We start from the raw sequence: 27,569 nt of genomic DNA on the forward strand, positions 1-27,569 counted from the left end.
AATACCAGATATGACATACTTTTCACAGTAACAAGGCTAACTACACCTCTGACCCCTTCTGATCTCTGTGCGCTCACCTCCTCTCAGGTCTCAAGCCTTTAGCCATCACCTCTCTCTTGGGGTGGAATCATGTGATTCCTTCATTCTCAGGCCAGGCCTTAGCTGCAGTCCCCAGTGATGCACCATGATTTATTCAGCAGGCCTGACTTAGGCTCAGACCTTGCAGTTCTGTTCCCTCCAGGAGCAGTGACAGTAGTAAACAATGACCAGGCAGCTTCCTTAAAGCAAAATATTACTTATTTAGAACCAAAGCATTTAAGAGAAAACAGATCTTAAAAACTAGAAAACATACTACATGTATGTCTAGCCTATTAGGCATTTACCATTTTTCACATGGGGACGCTAGTGGTTCTAAGCTTCCTAAAGGCCCCCCTGAGACCTCTAGGGTTTGCATAATTTGTTCTCTTAACTCACAAACCATTTCTTTCCCCCTGCTTCACAAGGAGTCTCCTTTTAAAAGCTGCTTAGTCTTTGTGATCACCCTGTGTCCCAGAGACTAGTCATCTTTTAACTGTTTCATAGAATATCAGGGTTGGAAGGGACCTCGGAGGTCATCTAGTCCAGTCCCCTGCTCAAAGCAGGACCAATCCCCAACAATTTGTAGCCCTTTGTTTTATTCGTTCCTAGTCATGGCAGAAAAAGGCTTACAACTTTGTTGGATACAGGATTAAAAATCCTTGAAGTAGATAGCTTTGCCCATTGCCTTGCAAATGTGTGCTGAGGTGTCCATATCTAGTCCATTGTCATCTTCCTATTTGTTTTTTCCCCCAGTCCCCACTTAAGCTAGATCAGTACGTTCATACAGGAAAGTCTTAACCCAATTACACAATTACTTCCCCTCACTGAACAGATCACATACCATGTTCCTAAAATTGTCATCTCAACATTCTTAGATTATTAGGTATCAGTTCCTACAGTATTTATAGCAGTATTACATCTCAATATTCTTAGGTTATTACTTAGCAGCTCTACTTCTGTTACAATGCTTACAAAATAAATTGGACCAGGTTTTCAGTCTCTGTAAATTGTTATAGCTCCAGTGACTTCAATCAAGCTATGCTGGTTTGCACTATTTGAACATCTAGCCTACTGTATTTAATTTAAACTCAAATGTGGGCCCCTTTCCTCCTTAATGACTCTGCCTGTCCTGTGTGCTAGAAGCCTCTAATAGGATACATGAATTCATACCCTAAATCCATTTTGACACTGTAGATCCACGTTTCTTTGTCCCAGGTTTCATTATGTGTGCTTTAGGTAATGACCGTGCTTCTCCCATAAGCTTTCTTTGGTGTAGAAGTGTGTTCCTGAATAAGAAGCAGAATTACAAGCTTGTCAACTATCCTACATGCCATGGGCTAGTCCTGGATTTGGCCTTGCAATCCTGCTGAGCTACCTTTCTTCTATGTGTAGGGCTTCTGAAATCTCAGATCAGAGCAACAGAAAGCAGATTAAGTTCTTAACATGCTGACTGCCGTAGGTGCTAAATAATGCCTCCCTTTCTCCAGTAGGCCTGCTATTCCAGGGGCTGGAAGGCAAAATGATCAGAAGCTGCCTTCTTTCACTGTCAGCTGTTCCCCTTCCTCCTCTTCCTTCTTCAGTGTATCATCGTTCTGTGTTGCACTATAGCACAAAGATCCCACCCATCACTGGTTGTCTAATGTAACATTGGGTTCATCTACACTTGGAGCTGGGAGTGCGATTCCCAGCTCAAGGAGACGTACTTGCACTAGCTCTGATCAAACTAGCATGCTAGCTATAGAACGTAGCAGTGGCTGTGAGAGCAGCAAGATGGACTAGTTACCGCGAGTACATATTAGGGGTCTCTGACAGGTATGTAATCGGGGTGGCTAGCCCCTCCTGCCACTTGCACTGTGGTGATTACATTCTATTTTTAGTGCACAAGCTCAATGACTGCTAGTGCAGGTATGTCTCCTCCTTGTACCCCAAGCTGCAAGAGTAGACACATCAATCTCAGATATCCCCCTTTGTGGGAGGCACATAAACACTAGGACAGAACCTGACAGCATGGTCTATTTCTCTCTCCCTCCCACGAATTCCAGCCCTAAACTACTTGCTTTCTTCCCCTCGGATCTCCATTACTCTTTCTTCTTTCCCTTGAGATGTTGTGTTATATCACATTCTCAGATGGCAACTACACTATCTCCCTTTTAATCCATTCTCAAGATCCATTTCTACTGTGATGCGTACAAGAAGTTAGCTACTTAATACTGAGTATATTAAGGGGCATTCAAGGCTATATATATATAATTGCTTGTATGTTTTATCCCTTTCCCTCCCGTTCATATGTTTCTTGGCTTCTTAAATTATAAACCCTTTAGGGTAGGGGTTGTGTCTTCATGGGTGGAAGCATGCCTAGTACATTCTAGATGCTACTGGAATCTAAACAACAACAATAGTACTTCCCAGAAAATGTAGAGTTAGTCAGCAGACTATTTGATACGTGGAATTATGGGCATGAAATTCCTTTATTGATCTGGAAAATATTTGCTATTTAAATTACCAGGTTAATTAATTGTAAGTTGTGGATTTGCTACCAAGTTCCACATTTGAACGGAAAGCACTCAGGGGCAAGATTTAAAACATTTCTATTTAACTATAATACAGTATCTCTCTCAGCTAAGGCTTGTCATAGTTTGTTTAGCTGTGGTTAAACAGGGAGCTCCATTCCCAAGTGCTTGTCTCTGAGGTTCACATTCCAACTGTGCTGAGGTCAGAGAGGTGAATGGACAGATTGTTCAGGAAGCCCAAGCCAGCTTTAGACTTTGCTATGACAGTTTCAACCATTCATGCCCCACCACAGATTCACAGAGATTTTTTGTTCGGCAGTTTCCCACATGAGTCAGGAGGCTTTGCTCTAGGATACTGCTTAGAAACATTTAATTTAGAAGCAAGGAAATTTAGCTAGGAAGCAACTAAAGAGATTTAGAGTACTCCAAGACATTCTGTGAACTTCTATCTGGGGAAGGAATTTTTAAAGTGTATTATACTAATTGCACTTTTAAACGGGGCTTTGGAGTGGAGCCCGGAGCTGGAGCGCGGAGCAGCTCCGGAGCAGTGGAGCTGCAGGTTTTTGCCTGGAGCTGGAGCGGAGCCAGAGCACAGCTCCAAAGCTCTGCTTTTAAAGAACCATGAGCTTTCACTGGTAGGTAGATTTCCTTTGCAGCCACTGTGTATCTAAAAAATCCAAATCCAAACCCAAACCTACTATCTGTCTTTTCGCATTTTTTGTTCTCCCTTTTTCTATAGAAAGAACTCCACTTGTTACCATGTCAACCAACATGAATCAAAAGCTAGTTCATATTCTGAAACACTAAATATATTTGGTTTTGGCATGTAGATTTTGCTTAGCTATTAGGCTATCTCTCCAGCAAGACTGTTCTTTATTTATTGCCCCCCCCCAAGCCCAGTAAGAGTGTGTTAGGAATGAGGGGGAAAGGGAGGACTTCTTCCTTCACAGATCTGGTTGACAGTGGGGGGGTTGTTGTTTTTTCTGTCTGATATGTTACTTTCATTGAAAGTCCCTCCATTTTCACTTTCATGTCAGTTGAACAGAAGCTTCTAGAAACCATAGCTGTTGGTACCTTGCTGTGGTGTTAAATGAAGCTCCTCTTACAAAATGTGCAGCCTGTTGGTGTCTGTCTGCAGCATTCACACTGATACACAAAATCAATGGGTAGATAAGGGATTTTTTTTTTTTTTTTTTAATTTTGGTTGTGCTGCATTCACTCAGCATTTTCAAAGCATATGAACTTCTGGCAAATGGCAGTCGTTTGCATGTAAAGCATGGTGTCTTATATAGAATGATTTCTTCCACGCAAAGGGTACATCTATACTGCAGCTGGGAGCATGCTTTCCAGCTCAGGTACGCAGACACACACTAGCTCTCCTCAAGCTAGCACATGAAAAATAGCGTTGTAGCTGGGGGTAACATGGGTGGCAGCTCAGGCTAACTGCCTTAATACAAACCCTCCCAGACCTTTTGGGTATATACTTCGGTAGCTAGCCTAAACTGCGGCCCAAACTGCCCCTAGGTACCTTTTAGTACAGGAGCTCAAGCAGAATTAGCACGTCCGTCTACATACACGGGGATGAAGGTGCAGCTGGCGAAGGTGTGAGCAAGTCTGTGTAGAGATTTGTGAACTGCAGAATCAGATCCAATAAGGGGAACGACAGACATTCTGAACCTGAATGTTCTTGTTCCTTATGCATGAGCACTTGGGAAGAAGGGCATGATGGCATAAGGAGCCACCGCTCCAGCCCAACCTGTGTGCATTGTGCAAGGCCCAAGGGCAGTCTCAGTCCTGCATTCAGCGGAACACAGGGGCTGCTTCTTCTAGGAACCACCGTGGTGCACATTGCCCCAAAGGAGGCGTGGGAGAAGAGACAGGTTTCAAAACACACACCTCTGCCCTCCCTCCCCCAGCCCCCAGATCAGCAGAGAGGAGTAGGCTGTGCCATCCTCAAGGTGGGTGCAGCTGTGCACTTCCCTTGCACATCTTGAAGCTTAGGGTGGGATTGCATCTCCCTGAACTTTGCTTGGGGTGGGATGGCTCCGAAGTGCATCCTACCATGGACTAAATGCCACCGTTTAGCCCTGTGTGTGCACAGTGCAGCTCTAACAGAAGCCTTCTCTCCAAATTGCTTTTGCTAAGCACTGAGCTGTGGAGCATCAGATTGTTTTCTTTTGTTTGGTGTGAGGTAACTAAGTCAGGCAGGCAGCAGGATTAAAGTCTGTAGGAAAGTACTCAACACCCTAGGGAAAGAAAAATTAAATAAACTCTGTGGGTTAGTCAGGCAGCCTGGCTATTAGCATGGGAACCAAGCCAGGAGGTTATTTGCTTTTCAGTTAAGGAAACAGTAGTTCAAGGTAATCCACCCAGAACGTTACAACTAGCATAAAAATGAGATAATTTCAACCCTTGCTCACCGCAATGAACCCCTCTGTAAAGAACAAAGACGCCACTGATGCCCTGCTTGGGATGTGGCAACTTTTAAAAGCAGTTATATAAACTTTTGGGCCAATAACCACTTGGCCTGGATTTCCCCCTCCCCTGGAAACACCCATGCAAGAAGGTGGCATGGGGATGGAAGATGGTCAGAAACTACAGTGATGGGCACCAGGATAAGCATCTGCATAGATAGATCAATGATTTCCCCCTTGGAGCTTTCCTTGTATCAGTCCTTTGGGTTGAAGTAGCAGCTTCCCTGCCCCGCATGCTCCACAGATCTCCTGAGGTCTCCAGCAGGCCCAGGCTATCTGCATGGAGGTCCTGTGTCTACATGCTAGATTTGGGGACCTCTAATCTCAGCCCCATCATCTCCCTGGCAGTGTGGCTCCATTGGAGCCATGTAGTCAAGGACTTCCCCAGTTGCTGCTTCCTCCAGGATCCCACTCCTCCTGAAGTTGCCTTCCCTGGCACAGAAGAACTACACAGAAGTTAACACAGCCTCACGCTGTATTAATTGTCCACTGTTCTAATTCACTGGTTTGAGGGGAGTAAAAGGTGCATCCCGCTTGACTCTTCCCCCTTCTGTATGCAGCGCATCATTTCGCCATCTACAGATCCCAGACTTCACTGAGGTCTCTCCACAGGGTCCAGGCCGGCCAGGAAGGTTATTGTTGTAGAAGTCACCAGCACCACACATACCCCACCACACCTCTACCTTCCCTTGTGGGGGACAAGGGAGTAATTCTGAGGGAAAGATTCAGCCCCTGCGGTTAGAATCGCTAGAGTTTAGCAGGTGAAAGGAAGTAAATCAGGGATCGGTCCTCGGTACGGTTTTGTTCAGTATCTTCATAAATGATCTGGAGGATGGTGTGGATTGCACCCTCAGCAAGTTTGCAGATGACACTAAACTGGGAGGAGAGGTAGATACGGTGGCAGATAGGGATAGGATACAGAGGGCCCTAGACAAATTAGAGGATTGGGCCAAAAGAAATCTGATAAGGTTCAAGAAGGACAAGTGCAGAGTCCTGCACTTAGGACGGAAGAATCCCATTCACCACTACAGACTAGGGATCGAATGGCTAGGCAGCAGTTCTGCAGAAAAGGACCTGGGGGTTACAGTGGGTGAGAAGCTGGATATGAGTCAACAGTGTGCCCTTGTTGCCAAGAAGGCCAATGGCATTTTGGGCTGTATAAATAGGGGCATTGCCAGCAGATCGAGGGACGTGATCGTTCCACTCTATTTGAGATTGGTGAGGCCTCATCTGGAGTACTGTGTCCAGTTTTGGGCCCCAAACTACGAGAAGGATGTGGAAAAATTGGAAAGAGTCCAGCGGAGGGCAACAAAAATGATTAGGGGACTGGAACACATGACTTATGAGGAGAGGCTGAGGGAACTGGGATTGTTTAGTCTGCAGAAGAGAAGAATGAGGGGGGATTTGATAGCTGCTTTCAACTACCTGAAAGGGGGTTCCAAAGAGAATGGATCTAGACTGTTCTCAGTGGTAGCAGGTGACAGAACAAGGAGTAATGGTCTCAAGTTGCAGTGGGGGAGGTTTAGGTTGGATATTAGGAAAAACTTTTTCACTAGGAGGGTGGTGAAGCACTGGAATGGGTTACCTAGGGAGGTGGTGGAATCTCCTTCCTTAGAAGTTTTTAAGGTCAGGCTTGACAAAGGCCTGGCTGGGATGATTTAGTTGGGGATTGGTCCTGCTTTGAGCAGGGGGTTGGACTAGATGACCTCCTGAGGTCCCTTCAACCCTCATATTTTATGATTCTATGAAATAAAGGGACCCCAGTGATCCTTTCTGCTACTTTCTTTAGAGAGCCAGTTTGTCACATCCAGGGTGGGGCATGAAAGGGCCTGGAAGCATTCCTTCTGTGCCAGAGCTCTGGCTAGGTGTTAGTTGTGCTGATGCAGCTGGTCCTCCCTGCTCAGGCTTTCAGTGCTGTAGGTCAGCAGAAGAAATTTAGTCTTCAGAGCCGCGGATCGAACACCTCATCCAAGGCCTAATTCTCAGTCCACCAATGTCAATAGAAATTTTGTCACTGACTTTTTAGGGCCCAGGATTTGGCCCTCCAAATACCATTAAAATTCCAGTCAGTTACTGAAAGCTGTTACGTACCAAGCCAGTGCTATTGCCTCAGTTTAGCAAAAGAAAATAAATAAAAGCACAATAATTTCAGTGTTTGGATTGTAAGCTCTTTTGTTCTGTGTTTATATAGTAACTAGCACAATGGGGTCCTGGTCTGAGACTGGGGCTCCTAGGCGCTATACTGCAATACCAATAATAGTAAATAATAAAAGAAGAAATGAGTGTCAGAAGTAATGCTAAATGTTTCTAAACTTGCTCCGAGTAGGCTTAGATTACATGGTGGTTAAAATATTGGCAGCCGGTCTGCACTAGCAGTGGAGCTGAACTGGGGCTAGTGCAGCAGTGGGAAATGTGCAGGAGAACACTAGTGTAGACGCAGCCAGTATGGCTAGAGAGTGTGCAGATTCTGTCTGTCACATTCGGAGTTCCAACTGCAGTAAATCAGAGAAGAGTTTTTGGAGTATCTGAGCATTTTGCTGCCTAAATCAGTTTAATCAATAGCTAACATTGGCAGAGCTGCTTTGGAAGAAGGCCTACAGAGTTACTGTCAGCTGTTATTATCTGGCTCTTGCTGTGGGCACTGATAAAGGAGTGCCTTGGTTTGAATAAGGGAGGGGAGGGATGGGAGGGATTTATTTTGAACCTACAGTCACAAAAGTGACTCTACCACTTTTTTTAAAAAAAATAAACACTTTCTGGGATTGAGTAAAAGACTTAAAATGTGAGGTGGTGTGTGTTAGCTATTCCATTCCCAATGGAAGTTCAGTATCCCTATTGCCAGTTTGTGTGAAGAAGGGTCTTTATTACACAGTAAAAAGAAACTGAGCTTCTTTGAAAGAGAAAGTACCTCCTTGTATCCATCTTGGCTTTCTGTAGCTAAGAGTTGGGTGAGGCTTGTTCCATCTTCTATTCATGCAGGAGATAGAGATGTGGGAAGTTTTCATATTGTCATTCATTCTGAAGGGAGAGTTTATTTCTGCCCATTCCCTCAATGTCACCTGTGCATTGCAACACCTGGCTTTGTAGCCTCAGTAATAATTAATCTTTAAGGCAATGAGATGGTGAACTTAGACCTTGCCCTTTGCCTTTCAGTGGCATTCGCTTTGTTTTATGATGAGAGAGTGTGTGCTGATATTTCAGATGCATCTAGAGTCCTGATTAATAATAGTTAAGCTCCACAAATACAGAATATGATTTTTTTTTAAACAAAGCAGTAAGAAAGATTTTTAAAAACCAAATAATTTGCTCCTTCCTATAGCATTTATCCCTTATGAATAGTATCAGTTTACCAAGCTAGGACTTCTGCTGTACTAGCCAGTACATCATGATTCAGCATCCATCCAGTCGTATCTGCTCCACCCTACAGCACAGTTTGTTCTCTTCCAAATTCCACTTCAGAGCTGCTGCCCAAAGCGAAGGAGGAAGCAGTTTGTCTTGATCTGAATAACTACCTTGCAGCTGGTTCATGGGAGCGTTCGTTCTGTTCTAGTAGCAGCAAGTGCACGTACTGCAGCCACGTTGGAGGGATGTGGAGAAGAGCTTATGGGCAGCAATTCCCACCCCACCCTCTCCTAAAAAAGATGGGGGAGAAACTGTGGCCCCGATGGTTGAGAGTGGCTACAAAAGAACTCTGAGCTAAACAAGTACCCAGTACCCAGAGGGAGTACCCTGTTTCAAGTGCTCAACATAATTTGAAAAAAAAAAAACAACCCGTAAGGACTTTGGGAGCCTAAGCAGCACTGAGAGTGGGAGGAGGTGACAGTGGCTCACGGCATTATACCTAGCTGGGCCACAAGCTGGCACTGTACCTCCTAGATCTGCTGTGAGAGCCCGTTCGCTACCAGCTCTTGCTACAGTTGGGACAAAGGTCTAGCCCACATTCCCCATCCCATCCCAGAGCAGCCCTTTGGCCTCAGGTCATTGTGTGGAGATAGAAGGATCATGGCTACATCTTGCTGAGGGATCAAATACTACTGGCTATGCCAGGTGACGCCACCCACCCTCCCGCTGCAGTACTATACCTGCCTCCTGTGTCCTCTCATCTCCGCACCTCTGCTCTAGAACATCCATAATTTGACCCTAAATCTTGAGGTTTGCCTTCTTTACTAGTCTCACCAACTCGGGTGGTGAAATGCCCTGGTGTAGGGTTTTGGTGTTAGGATCTCTGTAGAAAGCCAGTCAGAAGAGAATCAATAGGGCGCGCACGCGCACACACAGCACAAAGTCAATGGGAATTTTGACATTGATTTCAAGAGGAGCAGGTTCAGAATGATTTGGTGAGGAAAATATGGTGACTGTTGATCCAGCTCCTCCTTCAGATAAGAGCTGTCAAGAGAACCAGTTGCTCAAATGTGTGTCGTTGGATTGCTTTCCTTTTAATGATTTCCCAAGGTCATCGGAAGTAGCCTGTATAGCTGCAGCAGTTTCCTGGCAGATCCATTTTTGTATGTATTCATAACGAGAATTATTTTCTGAAGCCAAAAACATCTGGAGGGTTTTTTTAATTGGTTTGTTTTTAGTATAGAATTTTTTAGATGCTAGTGTTGTCTCAGGATGCGTCATATCACAAAGGAATGTGGCCAAATTTCTAAGCCTAGTGACTGATGATCAGTGACTGCAGTCAAAGATATTCAGGTCGTTCTGATGCTTATTGAGAGTTTATCCAAATTTTTCGTTGCTTATTCAGTGTGAGCCACCAAATTGTCTCAGTTTCAGCCATCAGTAACAGGCTTAGCAGCAAGGAATACTTAACATTTAGAACTTGTCTTCCTGAGGAGTTATTCCAGAATAGCTATTTCCTGTGTGTGAATATTTTGTGCATTAAGACATTCTTATTCTGGAATAAGAGCATCCGTACATGGAGTTAATCAGAAATCACTAATCTATTTTAAAGTCACACCCCACTTTATTCCAGATTATTTTTATGTGTATACAAGCCCTCAGACATGTCTGAAATCTATTATCTAAAACCAGATGCTACAAAAACTGAATTTTTGGATCCTATTAAGACAACTTGGTTTTCTTAACAGTTTGTCACCTGGCCTACTTGTTGATCAGCATTTCTCACAGCAGAAATTTACCCAGGGTTCATTTACAAAGACTTTTTGGATTGAAAGTTAATTATAATATTGCTTTGGTAACTGCAATTTCTGTTTAATTTGTGCTGCCGTGAAGCCTTGATCTGTTTTCTGTTGTATCTCAGTTGGTTACCTTTATTTGTGCATTTCAGGGGAAGTCCTACCCATTCCAGGGTGCATTCCCTCCCATATGGAATCCCATAATTTACCTGGATTATAACAATCTGTGGAGGACAATGAATGAAATGGGGAAAGAGGTATGATGTAAATGCGGACTGCATATAAATCTATCATGAGATTATACCATCAGTCTTGGTGTCACAGGGAATAGGCTTTTTTATATGAAGGTTCAGAAAAACCCTTTCAGAATTCCAATATGGAGTGTCAGACAACAACCACAAACACTGAACGATATCAGGGCACATGCACTGAAAGGGTAGAAGTGATTTTTATGGCTAAAGATTGGAGGCTAAAATGTGCTATTTTACTAAAGGACTTTTAAAAATGTCAAACCCTGGACCATGGAAGACTAGACTGTGTTTAGACAGTCTACCCTTTATAAAGGATATAGCTGCAGGGCCCCAGGAAAAGCACTGTACGTCACAGAGGTAAGATTCCTGCCTTGCTTGGGGAGAATAGCAATACGTTACTAATCCAGACCAGTAGGGGAGTATTACCTCCTGTGGTGGCGCAGCTGTGCTGTCCAGTGTATTGGGAAAGAGGCAAAGTCAAGATTCTGCCAACGTGCTCAAGGATGGGGCAAAGCAGCGGATGTGCTTAGCACTTGCTTACCCCTGCTGTAGGTCCAGAAAGGACAGCATAGGAGTTGCGGGGGTGCTTACTGTTATGATGATGATGATGTTTGTGGGCAGCTCCGTAAGATGGACTAGAGGCTAGTTCAGAGTGCCATTATTTTTAAAACCAAAATTTGTAAATGCTTCAGAAATGGAACTTTTAACATTCTTGACCATCCACTGTGCAAAAAAATCCCTGCAGAGGATTCCAAACTTTCAGGTATCTGTCAACTGTTCCATAACCTTTCTACTGAACTGAAGGCCAATCTGGCAAAGACTCACACACCTCAATAACTTCACTCACACAAGGACAAGTTACTCATATGTGTAAGGTTTTGCATTATGATGTACCTACACTACATGCTTTCTCCCAGAAATCTCTGATAATACCTTTCTTTCGACAAGACTCAAACAGTAGTGCATTCCTGTGTTGAGACTTGTAGGCAGCAGATCAGCATTAAATGTGTAGTTCAGTTTTACAGTGTGAATAAAAGGCCAGATTCTGCCCTCAGTTTTACTCTGGGTTTGCATGAGTGTATCTATTGATGAAACAGAGAGAGTCCAGATTTACACCAGTGTACCAGTAGGTGGGAGCAAATTTGACCCACTATATTAGCAGGCCTGGGGCTGCCAACCAAATATGACTAGGTAGTAATATACTATGCACTAAGTTTAATATTTTGCCTTCATTTGTAGATCCCTGCTGATGCACCCTGGGCGGCCCCGCATGCTGCAGAATGGGACAAAATGACAATGAAAGAGCTCACCGACAAAATTTGCTGGACCAAGTAGATAACATTTTATTCACTTTAAAATCCTCTAGCTTCCTTGGCACGTTATATGATGGGGTGTAAAGTGCACTTACTGAGGTCTTCATCACGCTCTTATTGACTTCAAGTGGGTCAGGTCAGACTTCAATTTTGCAGATGATGCAAAGGGAAAAGGGATTGTAATGACTTAGGAGGAGAGAGTTAAAAATATAGAATGAGCCTGACAAATTAGATGTTTCTGAAATCACTGAAATGAGATTCAATAAGGACAGAGGCAAGGTGGCTAATGTATGAAGAATAATTGAATGCTCCAGCAAAGAATAGAAGATAATTGGGTAGACAGTAGGAAGAGGGAAGGTTGTAAAGGTATAGTGGATGATAAATTGAATGCATTAACAGTACTGTGCTGTCACAAAGGCAGCAAATGTGATACTAGATTGTCTCAACAGAAGTACCCATGTAAAACGAGTTAAGTGATTGTTTCTTTTTGCTCAGCATTAGTGAGGCAACAACTAGAGTAGTTTTTGGTGGTGCAGTGTATAAAAAATTGACTAATTAGAGCAAGCCCAAACATCATAAATAAATAAAAATGATATATGGGTTTTACAGCAGTTGGTCTATGAGGGCAGGTAAAGAGAGTTGAACATGCAAGGAGCTGAGCGCCTCAACTCCCAGTGTTCGGCACCTGGCAGCACCAGGGTCTTAGATTGTAAGCTTTTGTGGGAATGGGCATTGTCTTTTCCTTGTCTGTAAAGTGCCATGCACTTCCAGGTGCTATCTGAATAAAACACCACTGCCTGGATGTGGAGTCAGCAGCTCCAGTTGTGGTCTGCTCTTCCTTCCTCATTTCATAGCATCCGCCCTATAAGGAGGCAAACAGAACCAGGTAGACTGTATTAAACCTATCCCACTTTGCTGTGCCATTCCCTTACACTGTACTAGAATAGCTTCCACCTCTATACTTAGTACAATACCTTTTATTTAGGCAGGTCAGCACTGTTTGCCTTTTCTTTCTTACTAGTTTTTAGCACTATATCAAAGATTTCAGACTACTTTCTCCCTCAAGGTATTGTGCTTCTCTGAATCCTTCTCCTGCTCTGAGGCTTACAGAATATGGCCACTAGGTTTCTGTCCTGATCGTTATTGCATGATATTTTCCATACAGTTAATTTTATAAGCCACTTGTCTGCCCATGCCTGTAGTCCAGTGGTTATCAACCTGGAGCCCAGTCAGCACACAGCTGTGGCCCATGTAACATGCTCAGGGCCATACAGGTAGCATATATACAGGTCTGGATGCGGCCCACATAACACATAGAGAGCTGCTTATGTAGCCCACGATGGTAATAGGTTGAGAATCACTGTTGTAGTCTATAAAAGTAATTGTGAGCAGTCCTTTCTACACCCAATGGACTTTCTTCTAAGTCAGTAACTCACAGATGTATAAGCAGTACTAGATTTATAATAAGCTGTATGCTACAGTGCTTCTGTGCATTGTGAACAAAACTGATTCTATTGCTGATTCTTGTAATTTTAATGAGGATGTTGAGCTGAGATATGTTCAAAAACTCAAAACTCTCTCTGCTTTATTCCCTTCAAACCAATCAAAGTTTCTGAGCCACTGCTCAGAATGGTAGTATTATAAGTAGGAAACTCATCTTTCTGCATGCTGGGTACTTTCAGAGCCACACCAGTAACTTGCAAAGGCAAGTAAAGCGCATGCCTAAGTAAATTAAATCTACCCTCAGAGCCAAAGTAAGAAAGGGCTGTAAAAGTTCACAAGTTACATATTCCATCAGAGATAGCTTGCTAAGTTGGTTACCTCAGCAGATGAATAGAGATTCTCTCTGTTAATGAAACTTTATCTGGAAGCACTTTGACTGTCTTTCATAAATGATCTAACTTAGTATGCTAATTAACAAATCACAAGTGAAATATAGGTGAATACTCTGGGCCTAATTCTCTGGTGGTGTAACACTGTTGTGTTGAGTGGAGTTACACCAGCAGGGAATTTGGCCCTCTGTATATATATTTACTATGATTGCTGTCATTGCTGTACATTGTAGTACTTAAATTTGATGAGGCAATAAAATTTATTGCAGTGACATGTGGGAGAGTAAGAAGTGGCCTTGGAAATGTACTCCTTAAGCTACCAGGGATGTATCAAACCGTGGGAGTGGTCTACTTGATGAGCTCCCCATGGAGGAGAAAGGCAGAAGACCTCCACTAACTGGCTATCAAATGCATCTCCTGTTGAGAAAATATTTGTTTTGTGGCAGTAGTGGCAACTGGGAAACTAGTTAAGAAGCAGGGTAAATAAGAATGGGTAAATGATAGGGAGCTTCTTATAAACATATTCAAATAGCCCTTTCTACAGGCCAAAAAAATTGAATTGAGCAAAAATGATCTGTGCGCTTTCGGGAAATAACCTTGTTCAAAGATAATAAAGAAAAACTAATAATAGCCAACAGCAAAGTAATATTTATTATTGCTTAGTGACTAATTGAATTTAAGTTCAGTGGTTAACAACAACAAAAACCTGTTTTGAACCAAAACAGAATTGTTATGGTTTTTCTCACCAAAACAAACATTTTGTTCAGGTGCAGTGAAATATTTTAAATATTGTTTTGAAATCATATTTCATTTTGAAAGTGTAGTTTCAAAACAAAATGTCAAAACCAAAACATTTTGATATTGCCAAAAAAAAAAAATAAAACTTCCCCAGTTTTTTTCAGCTGAAACTATTTAAGTTCAACCTGAATTTGTGATTTTGTTTCAGGGCCCTGAAAAATGCATTTTTGGTGAATGTACTAATTATCCAAAAACTTTTACCCAGCTCTAATATCTACTTCCTAACCCCGTTGTCTTTGCTTTTGTTTTGCATACAGAACTGCCAGAGAGTTTGCTACTCTCTTTGTGAATATCAATGTCACCTCTGAGCCACATGAGGTCTCTGCTCTCTGGTTCCTGTGGTACGTGAAGCTGTGTGGGGGGACAACCAGGATATTTTCCGTAACCAATGGGGGGCAGGTACAGAATGTCATAAATGTTTCCTTTCTTGAGATCATAATGAACAAGTGTGGTGGTCCTTTTCCATTGCACAAACTTAACAAGTTCTCTGCAGTTAATGAAAAGATGAATAATCAATCAATAATTTACACAGTGCAAGAGTTCAATATGTGTTTGAAAGTGTCAAATTATCATCTATGGGAGCTCTGTACAATGTGGCATCTAATCAATCTAGGCCTCAAGTTAAAGCAGGACAATTTATTTAACTTCCCTCCCCACATCCCTTCAACATAGGTTTTTTTGCTGCTGTTGTAATAGCTGCCATTTTGGTTTCCATGGCCACTTATTACTGAATGTATGAGTGTCCTTCAAGCATACAAAGCAAGTGTAGTTCAAACTAAATACAAGTGTAGTAAAAAGTGTACTTGGATAACTTGATTAGTTAACTCAAAACAACTCTTGAAAATCTGGCCTTGTTTGTGCGCTCTGTGTACTTGAAAATCTCACCCTGATCTTCTCATGTGTTAACAGAATTTATGATAGACTCTACTCTGAAGATGATTTCTTGGTGGGTTTTTTTTTTTCCAGGAGCGGAAGTTTGTTGGGGGTTCTGGTCAGATTACAGAAAAGATAATGGAACTCCTCAAAGGCAGAGTTAAACTGGAGAGGCCTGTAGTTTGCATTGATCAGTCAGGTGATAGTGTCATCGTGGAGACTCTAAACCATGAGATATATGAGGTAATTCAATAAAAATAATAGTAATTTGCATTTAGAGTGTGTGTGTGTGAGGGGAAATGTCCACTGCAGCTCTTAGCCAAATGTAATCAGCACCACACATTTGTGTGTCTCTGCTTCTCAGACTCCCCTGAAAGTCTTTGAAATCTGCTTTACTGATTTATTTATGACTGGGTCTCATATTAATGTATTGTTAGTTGGCTCCTGACATTAGTCTACCTTCTATCTGCTTTGTTGTATTGTGTCATTTTATATTATAGTGCCACAAAGGTCATCTTAAATAAAGGAAAATAATATTTAGGTTCATATCTAAGATTGAAGGGGAGTGTGTGATATATCAATTCCTTGTGTTTCAGGGCAGTTATGTGATTAGTGCCATCCCCCCAGGCCTGACTACAAAGATCCATTTCAACCCAGAACTACCGTCAGAGAGAAACCAGTTAATTCAGCGTCTTCCTATGGGTTCTGTCATTAAATGCATGGTGTACTATAAAGAGGCCTTCTGGAAGAAGATGGGTATGTGGGTATCAACTCCAGGGAAAAATGAAGAACTTGGGAGTTTAGTGTTACACTAATTTTAAAGCCACGGTTTTATCATCTTTAAGTGTTGGAGAATGGGCAAAAAAAAAAGTTTCCAGAACTGTGTGTGAGGATGCTTCATTTCCAATATCAGAACAGCCACCGTTGCATTAAACAGGTGGATTTTTTTTATGTTATGAGGATTTATATCTCTTCAACCAGCCACCAAGTCATTCCACTGTTGTCCACTACAGGGTTTCTTGCACCTGCCTCTGAAGCATCTGATTACTATCAGAGGCGAGATACTAGACTGGGAGGACCAGGGGTCCGATCCACTATGGCAATTCCTATGTTATGTCCTACCCCTGCTGTTTCTACCCTACTTCTGTGTAATCCCCTTTGAGAGTTCCACAAGGAGTACAAGATTGAGTTTCCACTGAGGAGGCTTGCCAAGAATAGGGTTCTGGTGTTGTTTTGGGCAAGCTACTTGAGGAACAAATAAAATATATTTCTACTAAGTCTGAATATTTTTTTTTTCAGTTTCTGTTATTTGATAAGAGTAAGTCTCCATAACTTTCTGTGAGTCACAAATAAATTCATGCAAAGCAACAAAATCCCCATTTAAAAACAAATTAGGATGTGTATGTACACGCAGTTTGGGAAACTGTACTGACAGGGAGAGAGAGAATGCTAGAAGGAGGTTCCAGATTTCTTGGTATTATCAGTGAATGAAGAACAGCTCTACATTTACTTTTTATGGAATTTTTTTCATTACTACTAGTGAATAACACCCAGCAGTTATTATATGTTTCCTTTCTCCTGTCAGATTACTGTGGCTGCATGCTTATTGAGGACGAAGAAGCTCCAATTTCAATAACCTTAGATGATTCCAAACCTGATGGATCTGTGCCTGCCATTATAGGGTAAGGAGCCCCTAGTCCATATTCCTAGATTTTTAGATGCTTTTTAAAGGACTTACGGAGGGGATTGGAAAGCATGCAAATCACTATAGGTGATATTCATACATTGTAAGGATGCATGGAAGGCACACTGGGCCAGCTGCAGTCTTTGGGCATCCTCTTGTGTGGGATAAAGTAGTTATGCAGCCCCTTCAAGCCTCTGGATTCCTTGGAGAGAGGCTTTTCACCAGCTGTGAGGAGGCTGGTGGGAAGGGAGGTACATTGTCCAATGTGCCTATTCCTATGGTTGAAGTTAAGCACACATTTAAGGGTTTTGCTGAATTGGGTCCATAGAAATTAAACCTCTCTTACTCAAATTTACCAAGCATCTTGCTCTGGCTATACTGGGCCTTCTCTTTTGGCCATGCTGAATACTGAAAATGCAGTTGACAGAAGCCATTGTTTGTCTTGAATCTGCAATGCATTGAAGAGAGATGAAGGACTGTTCCTCACAGCATCTTGTAATTCGGTTGAAGCACAGCTGCTCAGTGACAGATTTGGAATTCTGGAGAAACTGCCAAGTATTTAGCATTTTATTTTGGAAGGAGAGCTGGAAAATGTGTAACAGCACTTAGTGGCTTTTGAAAAGAGTGAATTAAGTGAATATAAATTAAAGAAAAGTTTACTAAATGTTTCCATTTTAAATCCAAGGCGAACCTTCCAAACTGAAAAAACACTTGTGTATATATACCAAATAATTGCATGTACAGTACCATACAGAGAGAGCCTAACACTCCTATTGAATTGTGTAACGTTATGGACACACAGTTTTAAAATGTCCTTGTTCTGAACTCCATGAAACCCCCTAACATTCCTCTCAAGTTACTGTCAACAACAGGAATGTAAATATTTTTTCTTGCTACTAAAATCAATGTCGGAATCATCTCTTTGCTAATATGCACAACTTTATGAAGGATTCCAGGAGCCAAATTCATCTGAGGTCAATGGAATTATTCCAGGAATCAATTTGACTCTAGCTGAAAACATCTTAGAGCAATTACTGTTAGGAATGTGACTAGCCTTCTAAACTGCTTGTCATAAAATATATGTTGTGTATACTGTAGCCTCACTCTCCTGCAATTGCCCTGCAGCTGACCTAATCATGGATCTTTTAATAAAAGTGTTATTGGCCTTGTAGGAGGGGCAGCTACCTGGGAATTTAGAGGGACAAGAAAACTAGAGCCCAGTTCAAGGAAACTCAGGTCTTGATCTTAGCCAATTCGAATTTAGATCTCGATATGGAAAGAGAGGCTGCACGTCTTGTATTGGTTGATTATCTCCTCACACTGGAGGAAGATCAGGGTGTTGCCTAATTCCGTTCCCACTGAAGTCAATGGGCATTGCACCGCTCACTTCAGTGAGAGGAGAATTAGGCCAATGCTGAGCAATTTTGAACATTCCACCATAGGGGTGTCTATTGATTCTTCCAGAACTGTGAGCTCTCTTTGATACCAGTTACCACAGGGTACTATTGACCCCTGTGCAGATCCTAGCAGGAGTAGATGGAGTTGCTTTCAAAGGACTCGGCCCCTTTCTGAGATCTCCCCCAGACTCTCCCTTGTCAGTAGTCCATGCCTCCGTCACCTTCACCTTGAATTGCTGTACTATGCTGTACCTGGGGCTACACCTTCAACCCATTAGGAAGCTTCAGCTAGCACAGCACGTGGTAATCAGTTTTGTTAGCTTCCTGCAAGTAGCACTTTACTCCTGTGCTCTGTGATCTCTGTACAAGCTGATCATTTCTGGATATAATGCAAAAAACTATTGAATATGGATAAATGTATTCTGTGATGATTAAGCTATTTATCTGGTAAAAGAATGAGACTTACCGGAGTATGTTTGCCTCACTCATTGTAAAGTCTTTTAAACCAAAGACTTTATACGTGTGCTCTGTAAATCAGCCTGTGTATTGACACTGCACAATACTTATGTCCTCTTGTCTTTAGTTTTATCCTTACAAGAAAGGCCTATAGACTTGCACGGGTCAGCAAAGAAGAGAGGTAAGAACTTACAAATTTCAAAGAGTTGTTCTTTAGGATGCTTCACCAAGTAATTTTATATACCCATAGAGCAACTACAGATAATAGTATTTCCTAAACGCCAAGGGCCAAACTCAGCTTGCGTAAGCAGGCACAGCACCCAGGGAATCCATTTTAAGGATATTTTAAAGGGTCCACATGCTATCTGCTTTTTCATGTTATCACTAGCACATTGTCTTTCATAGATAGTCCTGGGGCACTCTTTTGGTCTGCGACAACTGCTGGTTATTGCAAAGATTCCAAAATGCTTGCTTCCTTCCTGACCATTTTCACATAGTTGGTCCATTAATGACATGAAGGGAGTGCTGAGGTACATAACCTTCGGTGTCCTTCCCCTAAGGGCCAGACAAAAATATTCTGACATTTATTATTATTTACATACATGTATAAACATCCGTGTCTACAACAGTACTATTTCCACAACCATGTATGAAAAAAGAGTCCAGTTTGAAGCTTATTTTGTTATTCATAATAAATAAAATACCATTGAGCATTTTACAGGTCGAAATTTGCTCTCAGCTACCCTGTTGTAAATCTGGAGTGATTCCATTGACTTCATTGGAGCTATTCCAGACTTATACCAGTGAATCTGAGTATAATTTGACCCTGCATCCTCAGATAACTGTACAAACATTCATTTATTGGCACTCAGTCCAACATGAGCCTCCCAAATGTGATATCAGGATTTAGCACTTAGGCATCAGCGTTTGAAAATTTGGCCTAAGAGTATGAACTTGGAATCTGTTGCACGTGCAAAAATAACCTTACCGTGTATTGAAACAGATTTTAATGTTAAGAACAGCAGCAAAGAATGAGGTTCTTTCACTTGTTTTCTGATCGCTGTTTATATTTGTGTTTAGGAAGAGAAAAATCTGTGAGCTGTATGCCAAAGTGATGGGCTCAGAAGAGGCTTTACATGTGAGAAACCATGGCCTGTTCTTTCATTTACATTGTAGTAGTGCTACTTGTTTCTTCTGAATGGTGAAGCAAGGACAACATTTACATTTTAGTTCTCAAAAGCAATGCAGGTTACGCCATATGATACCCGCTTCCCCAGCTGCTGGTGAACCCCAAACACTAGCAGGAGTCAAGAACTCTGACTCTATACCAGAAAAGAGGATAAGAATTGTCAAAGTCGTCTATATTATATGGGAGATTACTTCTCCATAGAAGTACAAACCTGCTCATTTTGTGCTGTTGGATAGTATTAACAGCATGCAGTGTGAGTCCTGCATCAGCATTGTAAAAAAAAAAATTCTAGTTTTGTTTCCTAAAAGCCGAACATTTACTTATTTTATTTCCAATATCCTAGCCAAGGGCTTGTTCTTTCTTTCACATCTTGTTAACTGTTACAGCCAGTGCATTATGAAGAAAAGAACTGGAGTGAAGAACAGTATTCAGGGGGATGTTATACAGCCTACTTCCCACCAGGCATCATGTCTCAATATGGAAGGTAAACAAGATAACATTGTGCTTTTTTTTTTAAGTAACTTCTTTGTAATTGTTACAATATTCTTTCTATACAAAACACATTGAACATACAGCATAGGGTGAAATCCTGGCCCCACTGAAGTCAACGTGAGTTTTGCTGTTGACTACAGTGGAACCAGGATTTCACCCATAATCTTCAGTGAAACAGAACACACTGGCTAATGGACCTATGTCAGCAATACAAGACCTCTTCCCACTAGGTCACTGACCATTTTTGCTGCTTAAAATGTTTAATATGTTCCTTCAGTGCTTTCTAGAAGAGTGATGTTGTGACCACTGAAGTCAATGGGAGAGTTGCCATTAACTCAATACCGGCAAGGTCAGGCTCAGGCAGAGCTAATTCATTTAGTCACAGGGAAGGAACAAATAAGTAAAATTCTTATAACATAAACCCAAACCCACAAACAATGACATACAGTTCTTACATCTAACTAGGAGCATAGGAAAATTGCTTTGTTCATATGGCCCACTTCAGCTACTAGTGATCAGAAGTCTAGTTCTAGTACTGAAGTACTTGCGGTGAACATGATACTCCTTCCTGCACACAATGGGAACAACTCAACCCATACGTCCTTGGCAGGGGCACACTATGGCCCTTTTAAGATTTTTCTCAAGCTGGCTGCCAGTCAGCTGGGGAATATCCTGTCCATGTTTCAGGATGCTGGGGATTCCCTGAACATGTGGGTGCTATATTTTATTAGCCTGAGTGCCATGGAGTGATGGGTGAGGTTTATGGCTTTGCCCAGAGGCCGAGCTAGTTTCTGGCAGCTGTTTAAAGTCTAACCCAGTGTTTTCTCTGTGACCAGTAGAGACTCTCCCTCTATGAAAAGGAAGTGAAATTCCTGTGGCTGTGTGGACCAGGAAGCTTATGGAGTTTGTGCAGCTAGCATCTGAACTAGAGCAGCGCAGGGTCCTAAAGGGGGAGATGCAGCTTTCTCTTCTGCACACAGAAGCATCTCTCTCTCTTCCCCTTTAGCATGCAGCCATACAAATGGGCAAGTTCTGCTGAATCTCAAAATATAAGAGCAACCCATCCCTGCAAAGGCATCCTTCGTATCCAGTTGTAATGGAAGAATAAAAGCAAAGCGGCCATACAGGGGAAATAAATCCATTTAACCACAGTGCATTTCTGGTGCCTCTTAGGATTGTTCCCTATCCAAGCACTAAAATGAGACATCTTCTGAGAGATCAGTTTGTGTCTTGGATTTTCTCTGATTTTCTGTGTCTTGACTAAAGTTAACATGTTGTAAATAGGAGCAGGTAAGATGCTAACCGAAGGGAAAACCTAATGTATTTCTTTCCCTTTCCATACCAACTCTTTAGGAATTCTTGAGAAACTTAACAGGCTCTAGTGTCAAGGGCAATAATTGCTTTTAAAATGATCGTCAGCCTTCTGTTAGTGGTCTTTGACATTTTACATTTGTTTTAAAGGATCATTCGCCAGCCCGTTGGCAAGATCTACTTTGCGGGCACAGAGACTGCTACCCAATGGAGTGGGTACATGGAGGGGGCTGTGCAGGCAGGAGAGAGAGCAGCAAGAGAGGTACGGATAGCCACTTTTCCTTGATCATGGCTATTGAAGACCAAAAGAGGCCAGATGTTTCATGGAGATTTTGATCTTTGTTTCTGACATGGAGTATGTCTGCATTTGGAGCTGGGGCTGTGATTCCCAGCCAGAGGAGACATATCCATACTAGCCGTCATGGGGCTAATCACTAAAACTAGAATGTAGCTGTCCTCGCATGAGTGACGGGGCCACCCCAAGTAGGTGCCGGTCAGAGACTCTAGGTACGTACTCAGGGCTAGCAGCCCCTCCCACCACTCCCATTGTTGCAGCTACATTTGATTTTTAGCCTACTCCCTCACTGAGAGCTACCACAAGTGGGTCTCCTTGAGTTGGGAATCATATGCCCCGCTCAAAGTGTAGACATACTCTGGGTTCATTAGCTACTGTAACTGTACTAATGAAAGAGGGCTCCTAGAATGAACAGTGGCAAGATTCCAAAACACCACGAGCCAAAGTTTAACTATATTCTGTATATTATTAAACCCTTTGAGGCATTACAAGTTAAAGTCTCAGACAAATCTGAATGTTATCAAATTCATCACTGAAATATTAAATCCAAGCCAGTGCAATGTATCCTGTGCCTAAAAATAAACACCTCAAACCCAGTTCTGCCCTCAGATCTACCCATGCAACTTCCCTCAGAGTCCATTATTTGTTTTAGCTCATTATGTATTTCTTGCACTAGCTTTTATTTCCAGTTAGACCCTTAAAATCTGACCTTTCTACGACAAGTGGTCACTCCCTTCTGCTTCTCTCTGACAGAGAGCATGTAGCTGAGGTCTGTCGATCCATCATAGGCAACGAAGAGTCTGTTTAAAAAAAAATAAAAAGAGCAAACAAATAGCACATACAGGGCTTGCTTCTCAGTCAGACTGGGGATGTCTGCACAGCAGCTGGGAGGCTTGCTCCAAGCCCAGACAGACGGACTCGTGCTCACGCCGCTTGAGCTGGCATGCTAACAGTAGCAGTGTGGACACTGCAGCATGGGTGGCAGCACAGACTAGCCATTCGAGTCCCCAGTCCGCCTGACCTCCTGGGTCTGGGCTCAGCTAGAGAGCCCAGGCCACCATCCCTGTCGCACTGTCCTCACTGCTTTTTTAGTGTGATAGCTAGAGCAGAGCTAGCATGAGTCTGTCTCCCCAGACTGGAAGGCTGGCTTTCAGCAGCAGTGTGGATGTACCCAGGATAAAAGGACCTGCAAGTGGGCACAGACTATATTTTACCCCCGCCACTGTTCCTTTACTCTGGCAGAGCAGTGTAAAGGAGGCTTAGTGGGACTGAGAATCGGGTCCAGGGCTTCCATTTGATACGATAGTATATTATTTTAATAATCATAAGTGTTTCAGATCACCCCTCCTTCTCTTTCCCTCTACACACCACAACAGTGGTAGCTACAGAGACATTTACCTATTTGTGCTGCAGACATTTTATGCCCTTGCAAACCTCTGCCCTTGTTACAGCACTATGGTTTTTTGTTGTTTTAGAAACACTGATTTTTATACTCCCCAAAAAGCCAAGGGATAACTCCACAATTGAACCTTCAGAGGCACAAATTTACACCCCTGTCCCTGTGATTGGCAATCCAACCAGCATCACTGCCAGTAGATGTTCAATCTCATGAGTGACACAAGGTTAAACTTACTTTAATATTTCTCAGGTTGGGTAATAGACTGTCAGGTAACCTTTTCGCCTGTGCCTGGTGGGATGAAACCTATGACAACGGTCTCAAGTGGGAAAGCTGCACAAGTTGCTCTGACTTTTAGCTTATGAAAAAAGTTTTTCATTTTCTTCATTACTTAATATATTACCAGCCTATGATTATTAAATAAAACATGAATGTTCATGTGGTGTCATTATTTTTCTTCCAGATATTGTTCAATATGGGAAAGATCTCAAAGGGTGAAATCTGGATGCCTGAACCAGAGTCAGAGGCAAGCTTTATATCCTATGCATTGATAGAGCAATAGCTAAACCCAGTGTTCTGGTTGCTAGCCCTAGCTAAGTTCTTATAGCAATGGGGCCAATTGAGTGCTTCTGATCACCTAACATTATGAATGAATTCATCTTCCCAGCACCCCTGTGAGGGAGGGAAATATTGTTTGTTATTTTGCAGATGGGGAACTAAGGCCCAGAGAGAATGATTTCATTGCTCAGGGTACTCCTGGGAGTCTTGGAATAGCCAGGAAATGAACCTGATTCTGCTGACTCCCAGTCTAGGTCCTTAACCACAAGGCCACCCTTCTTGCCTAACCTGTTGTCTGATTTATATCCGTGGTTCTCGGCCTTTTCCATATTGTGACCAAGTTACAACAGGAGGTGTTTTGGGACCCCTTCCTGCCCCCCATTTAGTTAAAAAGAAAGAGAAGCCTATGATTTATATAATACATTCGTGAGCTCTGTACTCTCCCTCTCATGGCAGAGGTGACCCTGCACTAATACTGAATGTTTCCTCCTCCAGGATGTCCCAGCCCGGCCAATCACTACTACCTTTTGGGAGAGAAACTTGCCATCTGTACCAGGACTGCTGAAGCTCGTTGGATTTTCCACTTTCTTCACTTCAGTGGCTGCCATTGGGCTGTTTGCCTACAAAAAGGGGCTGCAAGCTCAAAACTAAAGAGTGTCCATGGGAAATTGCACACTTGCTGTTTTCCCCTTCCCAATCCAAGGGTTATCTTTGGAGAGGAGTCACACGGAAGGCTGGAAAGGGCAAGAGACCTTTTTTAGGTGTTCAAAAGAACGTCTACATTAACACACCAAAACCATTCAGATCAGTGTCAGTTCAACAACAAAAAGATCTATTGTGGTGAAAGAAGTGGCATTTCTAGTTTCCTTCTACATTAATTTGGCTTGATTGACAGCATAAAATCAATTGCATATATTTCCTAATATCTGGAGGGGACAATCCAGAGCAGAAACTTTGCAAAGGGCAAGATGCCCTTGGATAATATATTTTCTTCCATTTGCTGTTGTGTTTGTTTTTTTTAAAGTAAAATTAATATATATCTTTTTGTTTCTAAATCCATCTCTGTGCAGAGGTTGAGTAGGTTAGAGGGCTCTTCTGTAAAATCCCTGCTGCACATAAGACTGACAAGCCAATTGACTTACAATAGCAACAATTAATTAAAAACATATTTGAGTAATTATTACATAGAGATATAGAACTTAGCCATGAGCTGAATGAAGATAATTAGCATTCTACTCCCACCCCCCAGTTCAATACAGCCAGAAAAAGAATACAGATGAACTTTTTGACTGTATGTTATTGAATAAATGGCCACACTTGTCTAACAGTGGAGATCTGTATCTCAGTTGTCCATTTGCTATGGATTATGTGGACACATTATGGATCTGTTACCTTCTGTCCTATACACCTGTAATGCTGCTTGGCCTACTATTAAAATTGACAGAAGTGAATTAGCGAAGTTATAGACCAACTGACCTAGGATACTAAAGACATTATTTTCACAGTGTCAGCAGTTTCCTGGCTCCCTATTAATTTGCTGTTTCCCTTCACATATAATCTGTACTGCCTTCTTACTTTCAGGGGAAATATATGTGGGGCTGGAATTACTGCCTTGTAAATGCCAGTAATTGGATGCTTCTGGCCATCCCACTGTTGTACAGGAGACATTTATTGCTACATTCCAACAATGCTTCATGCACTTGGAACTTTAGAGTGTTTTGTTTTCCAAATAAACACTTTTCAGCGTGTTAATTTAGAGTACAAACAGAATGATTTAATAGTGCTTAAGGCCTGATCCTGACATCACGGAAGCCACTTATATCCAGGGGAGCAGATGCAGGCCCTGAATGAACATTAATCTGCACCTCTTGGAAAAACTGAATCAAGGCTGTCGTCTTCTACACTAGGATGCCTAAAACCACTCTACTGCTTTCTGCAGTTCTCTTATGCTAAACGATGAGCTCAGAGAAGCCAGAGTGTGTCTACCGATTAAATTAATGTGGTGTTTACAACTTGTTTTCTGCAGGTGCTGGGCTATAGTTGGTGTGGTATGTTCTCCAAAAGTATTAACCAAATAATCACTGTTATTAACTGAAATGGAATATATACATTTCAAAATGTGCCATTGTTATGAACTGCTTTTAAGAATGTGGATATTGTATGTAAGTCCAGGAATTCCATTGTAATTCAACAGTTGTGAAATGTGCCTTTCAATAGTCCTCAAATCTTGATAAAAGGATCCATTTTGTAAAGCTTTCTTCAGATTCTTTCACTTGCATCTTTTTTGTGAGTTTGCCCAGTGTTCTACTTATTTTAGACTTTGCCATCTGCACCTGTGTTAAAGCTCGTGATACATCACATACAATAAAACCGAAACACATCCAATGGATCTTAATCACCAGACACAGAAAGAGAAGTCTTCTCAACCCATGTGACCTCTCTCCTAACCCCTCCCTTTACTCACCCTCTGTGCCTTAGAGAACACATGAATGCAGGTCCTTCTGGAGTAAACTCTGTAGGCTCTGGTGAACCAAGACAGGATGCTACTTCCAAAGCAAAGGACTTTTCACTGAGACAGCTTGTCACCAGTCCGCTTCCAATAAAAACTGGGCACAGTTAGTGCCAGCACTCAGATGATCACAACTACCACAGGCAGAAAGGTACAGTAACTGCTCACTTAAAGTCATCCCAGTTAATATTGTTTCATTGTTATGCTGCTGATCAATTAGGGAACATGCTCGTTTAAAGTTGTGCAATGCTCCCTTATAATGTCGTTTGGCAGCCACCTGCTTTGTCCACGGCTTGCAGGAAGAGCAGCCCGGTGGAGCCAGCTGGTGGGGGCTTGGAACCAGGGTGGGCCCGCGGCCCCCCATCAGCTCCCCTAAGTTCCCTGTGCAGCAGCCGCCCAGCAGACTATCAATTGCTGGGCAGTTCAGGTGTCCCTCCCCCCACTGCCGTGTGCTGCTCCTGCCCTCTGCCTTGGAGCTGCTCCTGGGAGCCTCCTGCTTGCTGTGCATGGGCGGGAGGGAGGAGGCTAATGTCAGAGTGTCCCCCTACTCCTGCACCCCACTTACCCCATTTCCATTGAGTGCGGGGGGGGGGGGGAAATGGACAGGACAGGGCTCAGGACAGAGGGAGCTTCTGGCAGCAGCTTCTGTCTCAACTTGCTGATCTACTTAGAGTGTACTTAGAGTGGGGTCAGCGTACTGAAAGGGGCAATGCGCGTCTCTCTCTCTCTCTCACACACGCACTCTGTGTCTCTCTGCCATGTTGTCTCCCCTCCCTCCATTCGTGCTGCCTTGTAGAGTGTGAGGCTACGTTAACAACAACGTGTTAATCCTTGAGGGCTCAGATGATTGCTAGTTCATCATTTAGCAGTTGGGCATCCCCTGGGAAATATCCCACCCTCTGACTTCACCACCTCAACCAAGCCTCACAAACATCGTCACTGTGTACCAGTATTAAATTGTTTGTTTAAAAAAGGAGAGAGAGAGTGCGTGTTTGTGAAAAATTTCCTTGGAACT

General features: G+C 42.5%; 1 protein-coding gene across 2 annotated transcripts in view; it reads left to right on the plus strand.

Moving 5' to 3' along the window:
- MAOA (monoamine oxidase A) overlaps positions 1-26,302 on the plus strand; it is a 62,957-nt gene extending 36,655 nt beyond the window's left edge. For both annotated transcript variants that reach the window (XM_073358850.1, XM_073358842.1), the window contains exons 4-15: positions 10,353-10,457; positions 11,691-11,782; positions 14,652-14,793; positions 15,361-15,510; positions 15,864-16,023; positions 16,853-16,949; positions 18,932-18,985; positions 19,885-19,942; positions 20,380-20,477; positions 21,947-22,058; positions 23,951-24,013; positions 24,541-26,302. In XM_073358850.1, coding sequence (XP_073214951.1) covers positions 10,353-10,457; positions 11,691-11,782; positions 14,652-14,793; positions 15,361-15,510; positions 15,864-16,023; positions 16,853-16,949; positions 18,932-18,985; positions 19,885-19,942; positions 20,380-20,477; positions 21,947-22,058; positions 23,951-24,013; positions 24,541-24,696 — 1,287 coding nt within the window. In that variant the 3' untranslated portion in view covers positions 24,697-26,302. The remainder of the gene's footprint in view (positions 1-10,352; positions 10,458-11,690; positions 11,783-14,651; positions 14,794-15,360; positions 15,511-15,863; positions 16,024-16,852; positions 16,950-18,931; positions 18,986-19,884; positions 19,943-20,379; positions 20,478-21,946; positions 22,059-23,950; positions 24,014-24,540) is intronic.
- The last annotated feature ends 1,267 nt before the right edge of the window (positions 26,303-27,569 follow it).

This window comes from Lepidochelys kempii, chromosome 1 (genome assembly GCF_965140265.1).
Source record: "Lepidochelys kempii isolate rLepKem1 chromosome 1, rLepKem1.hap2, whole genome shotgun sequence".
Lineage (NCBI taxonomy): Eukaryota > Metazoa > Chordata > Testudines > Cheloniidae > Lepidochelys > Lepidochelys kempii.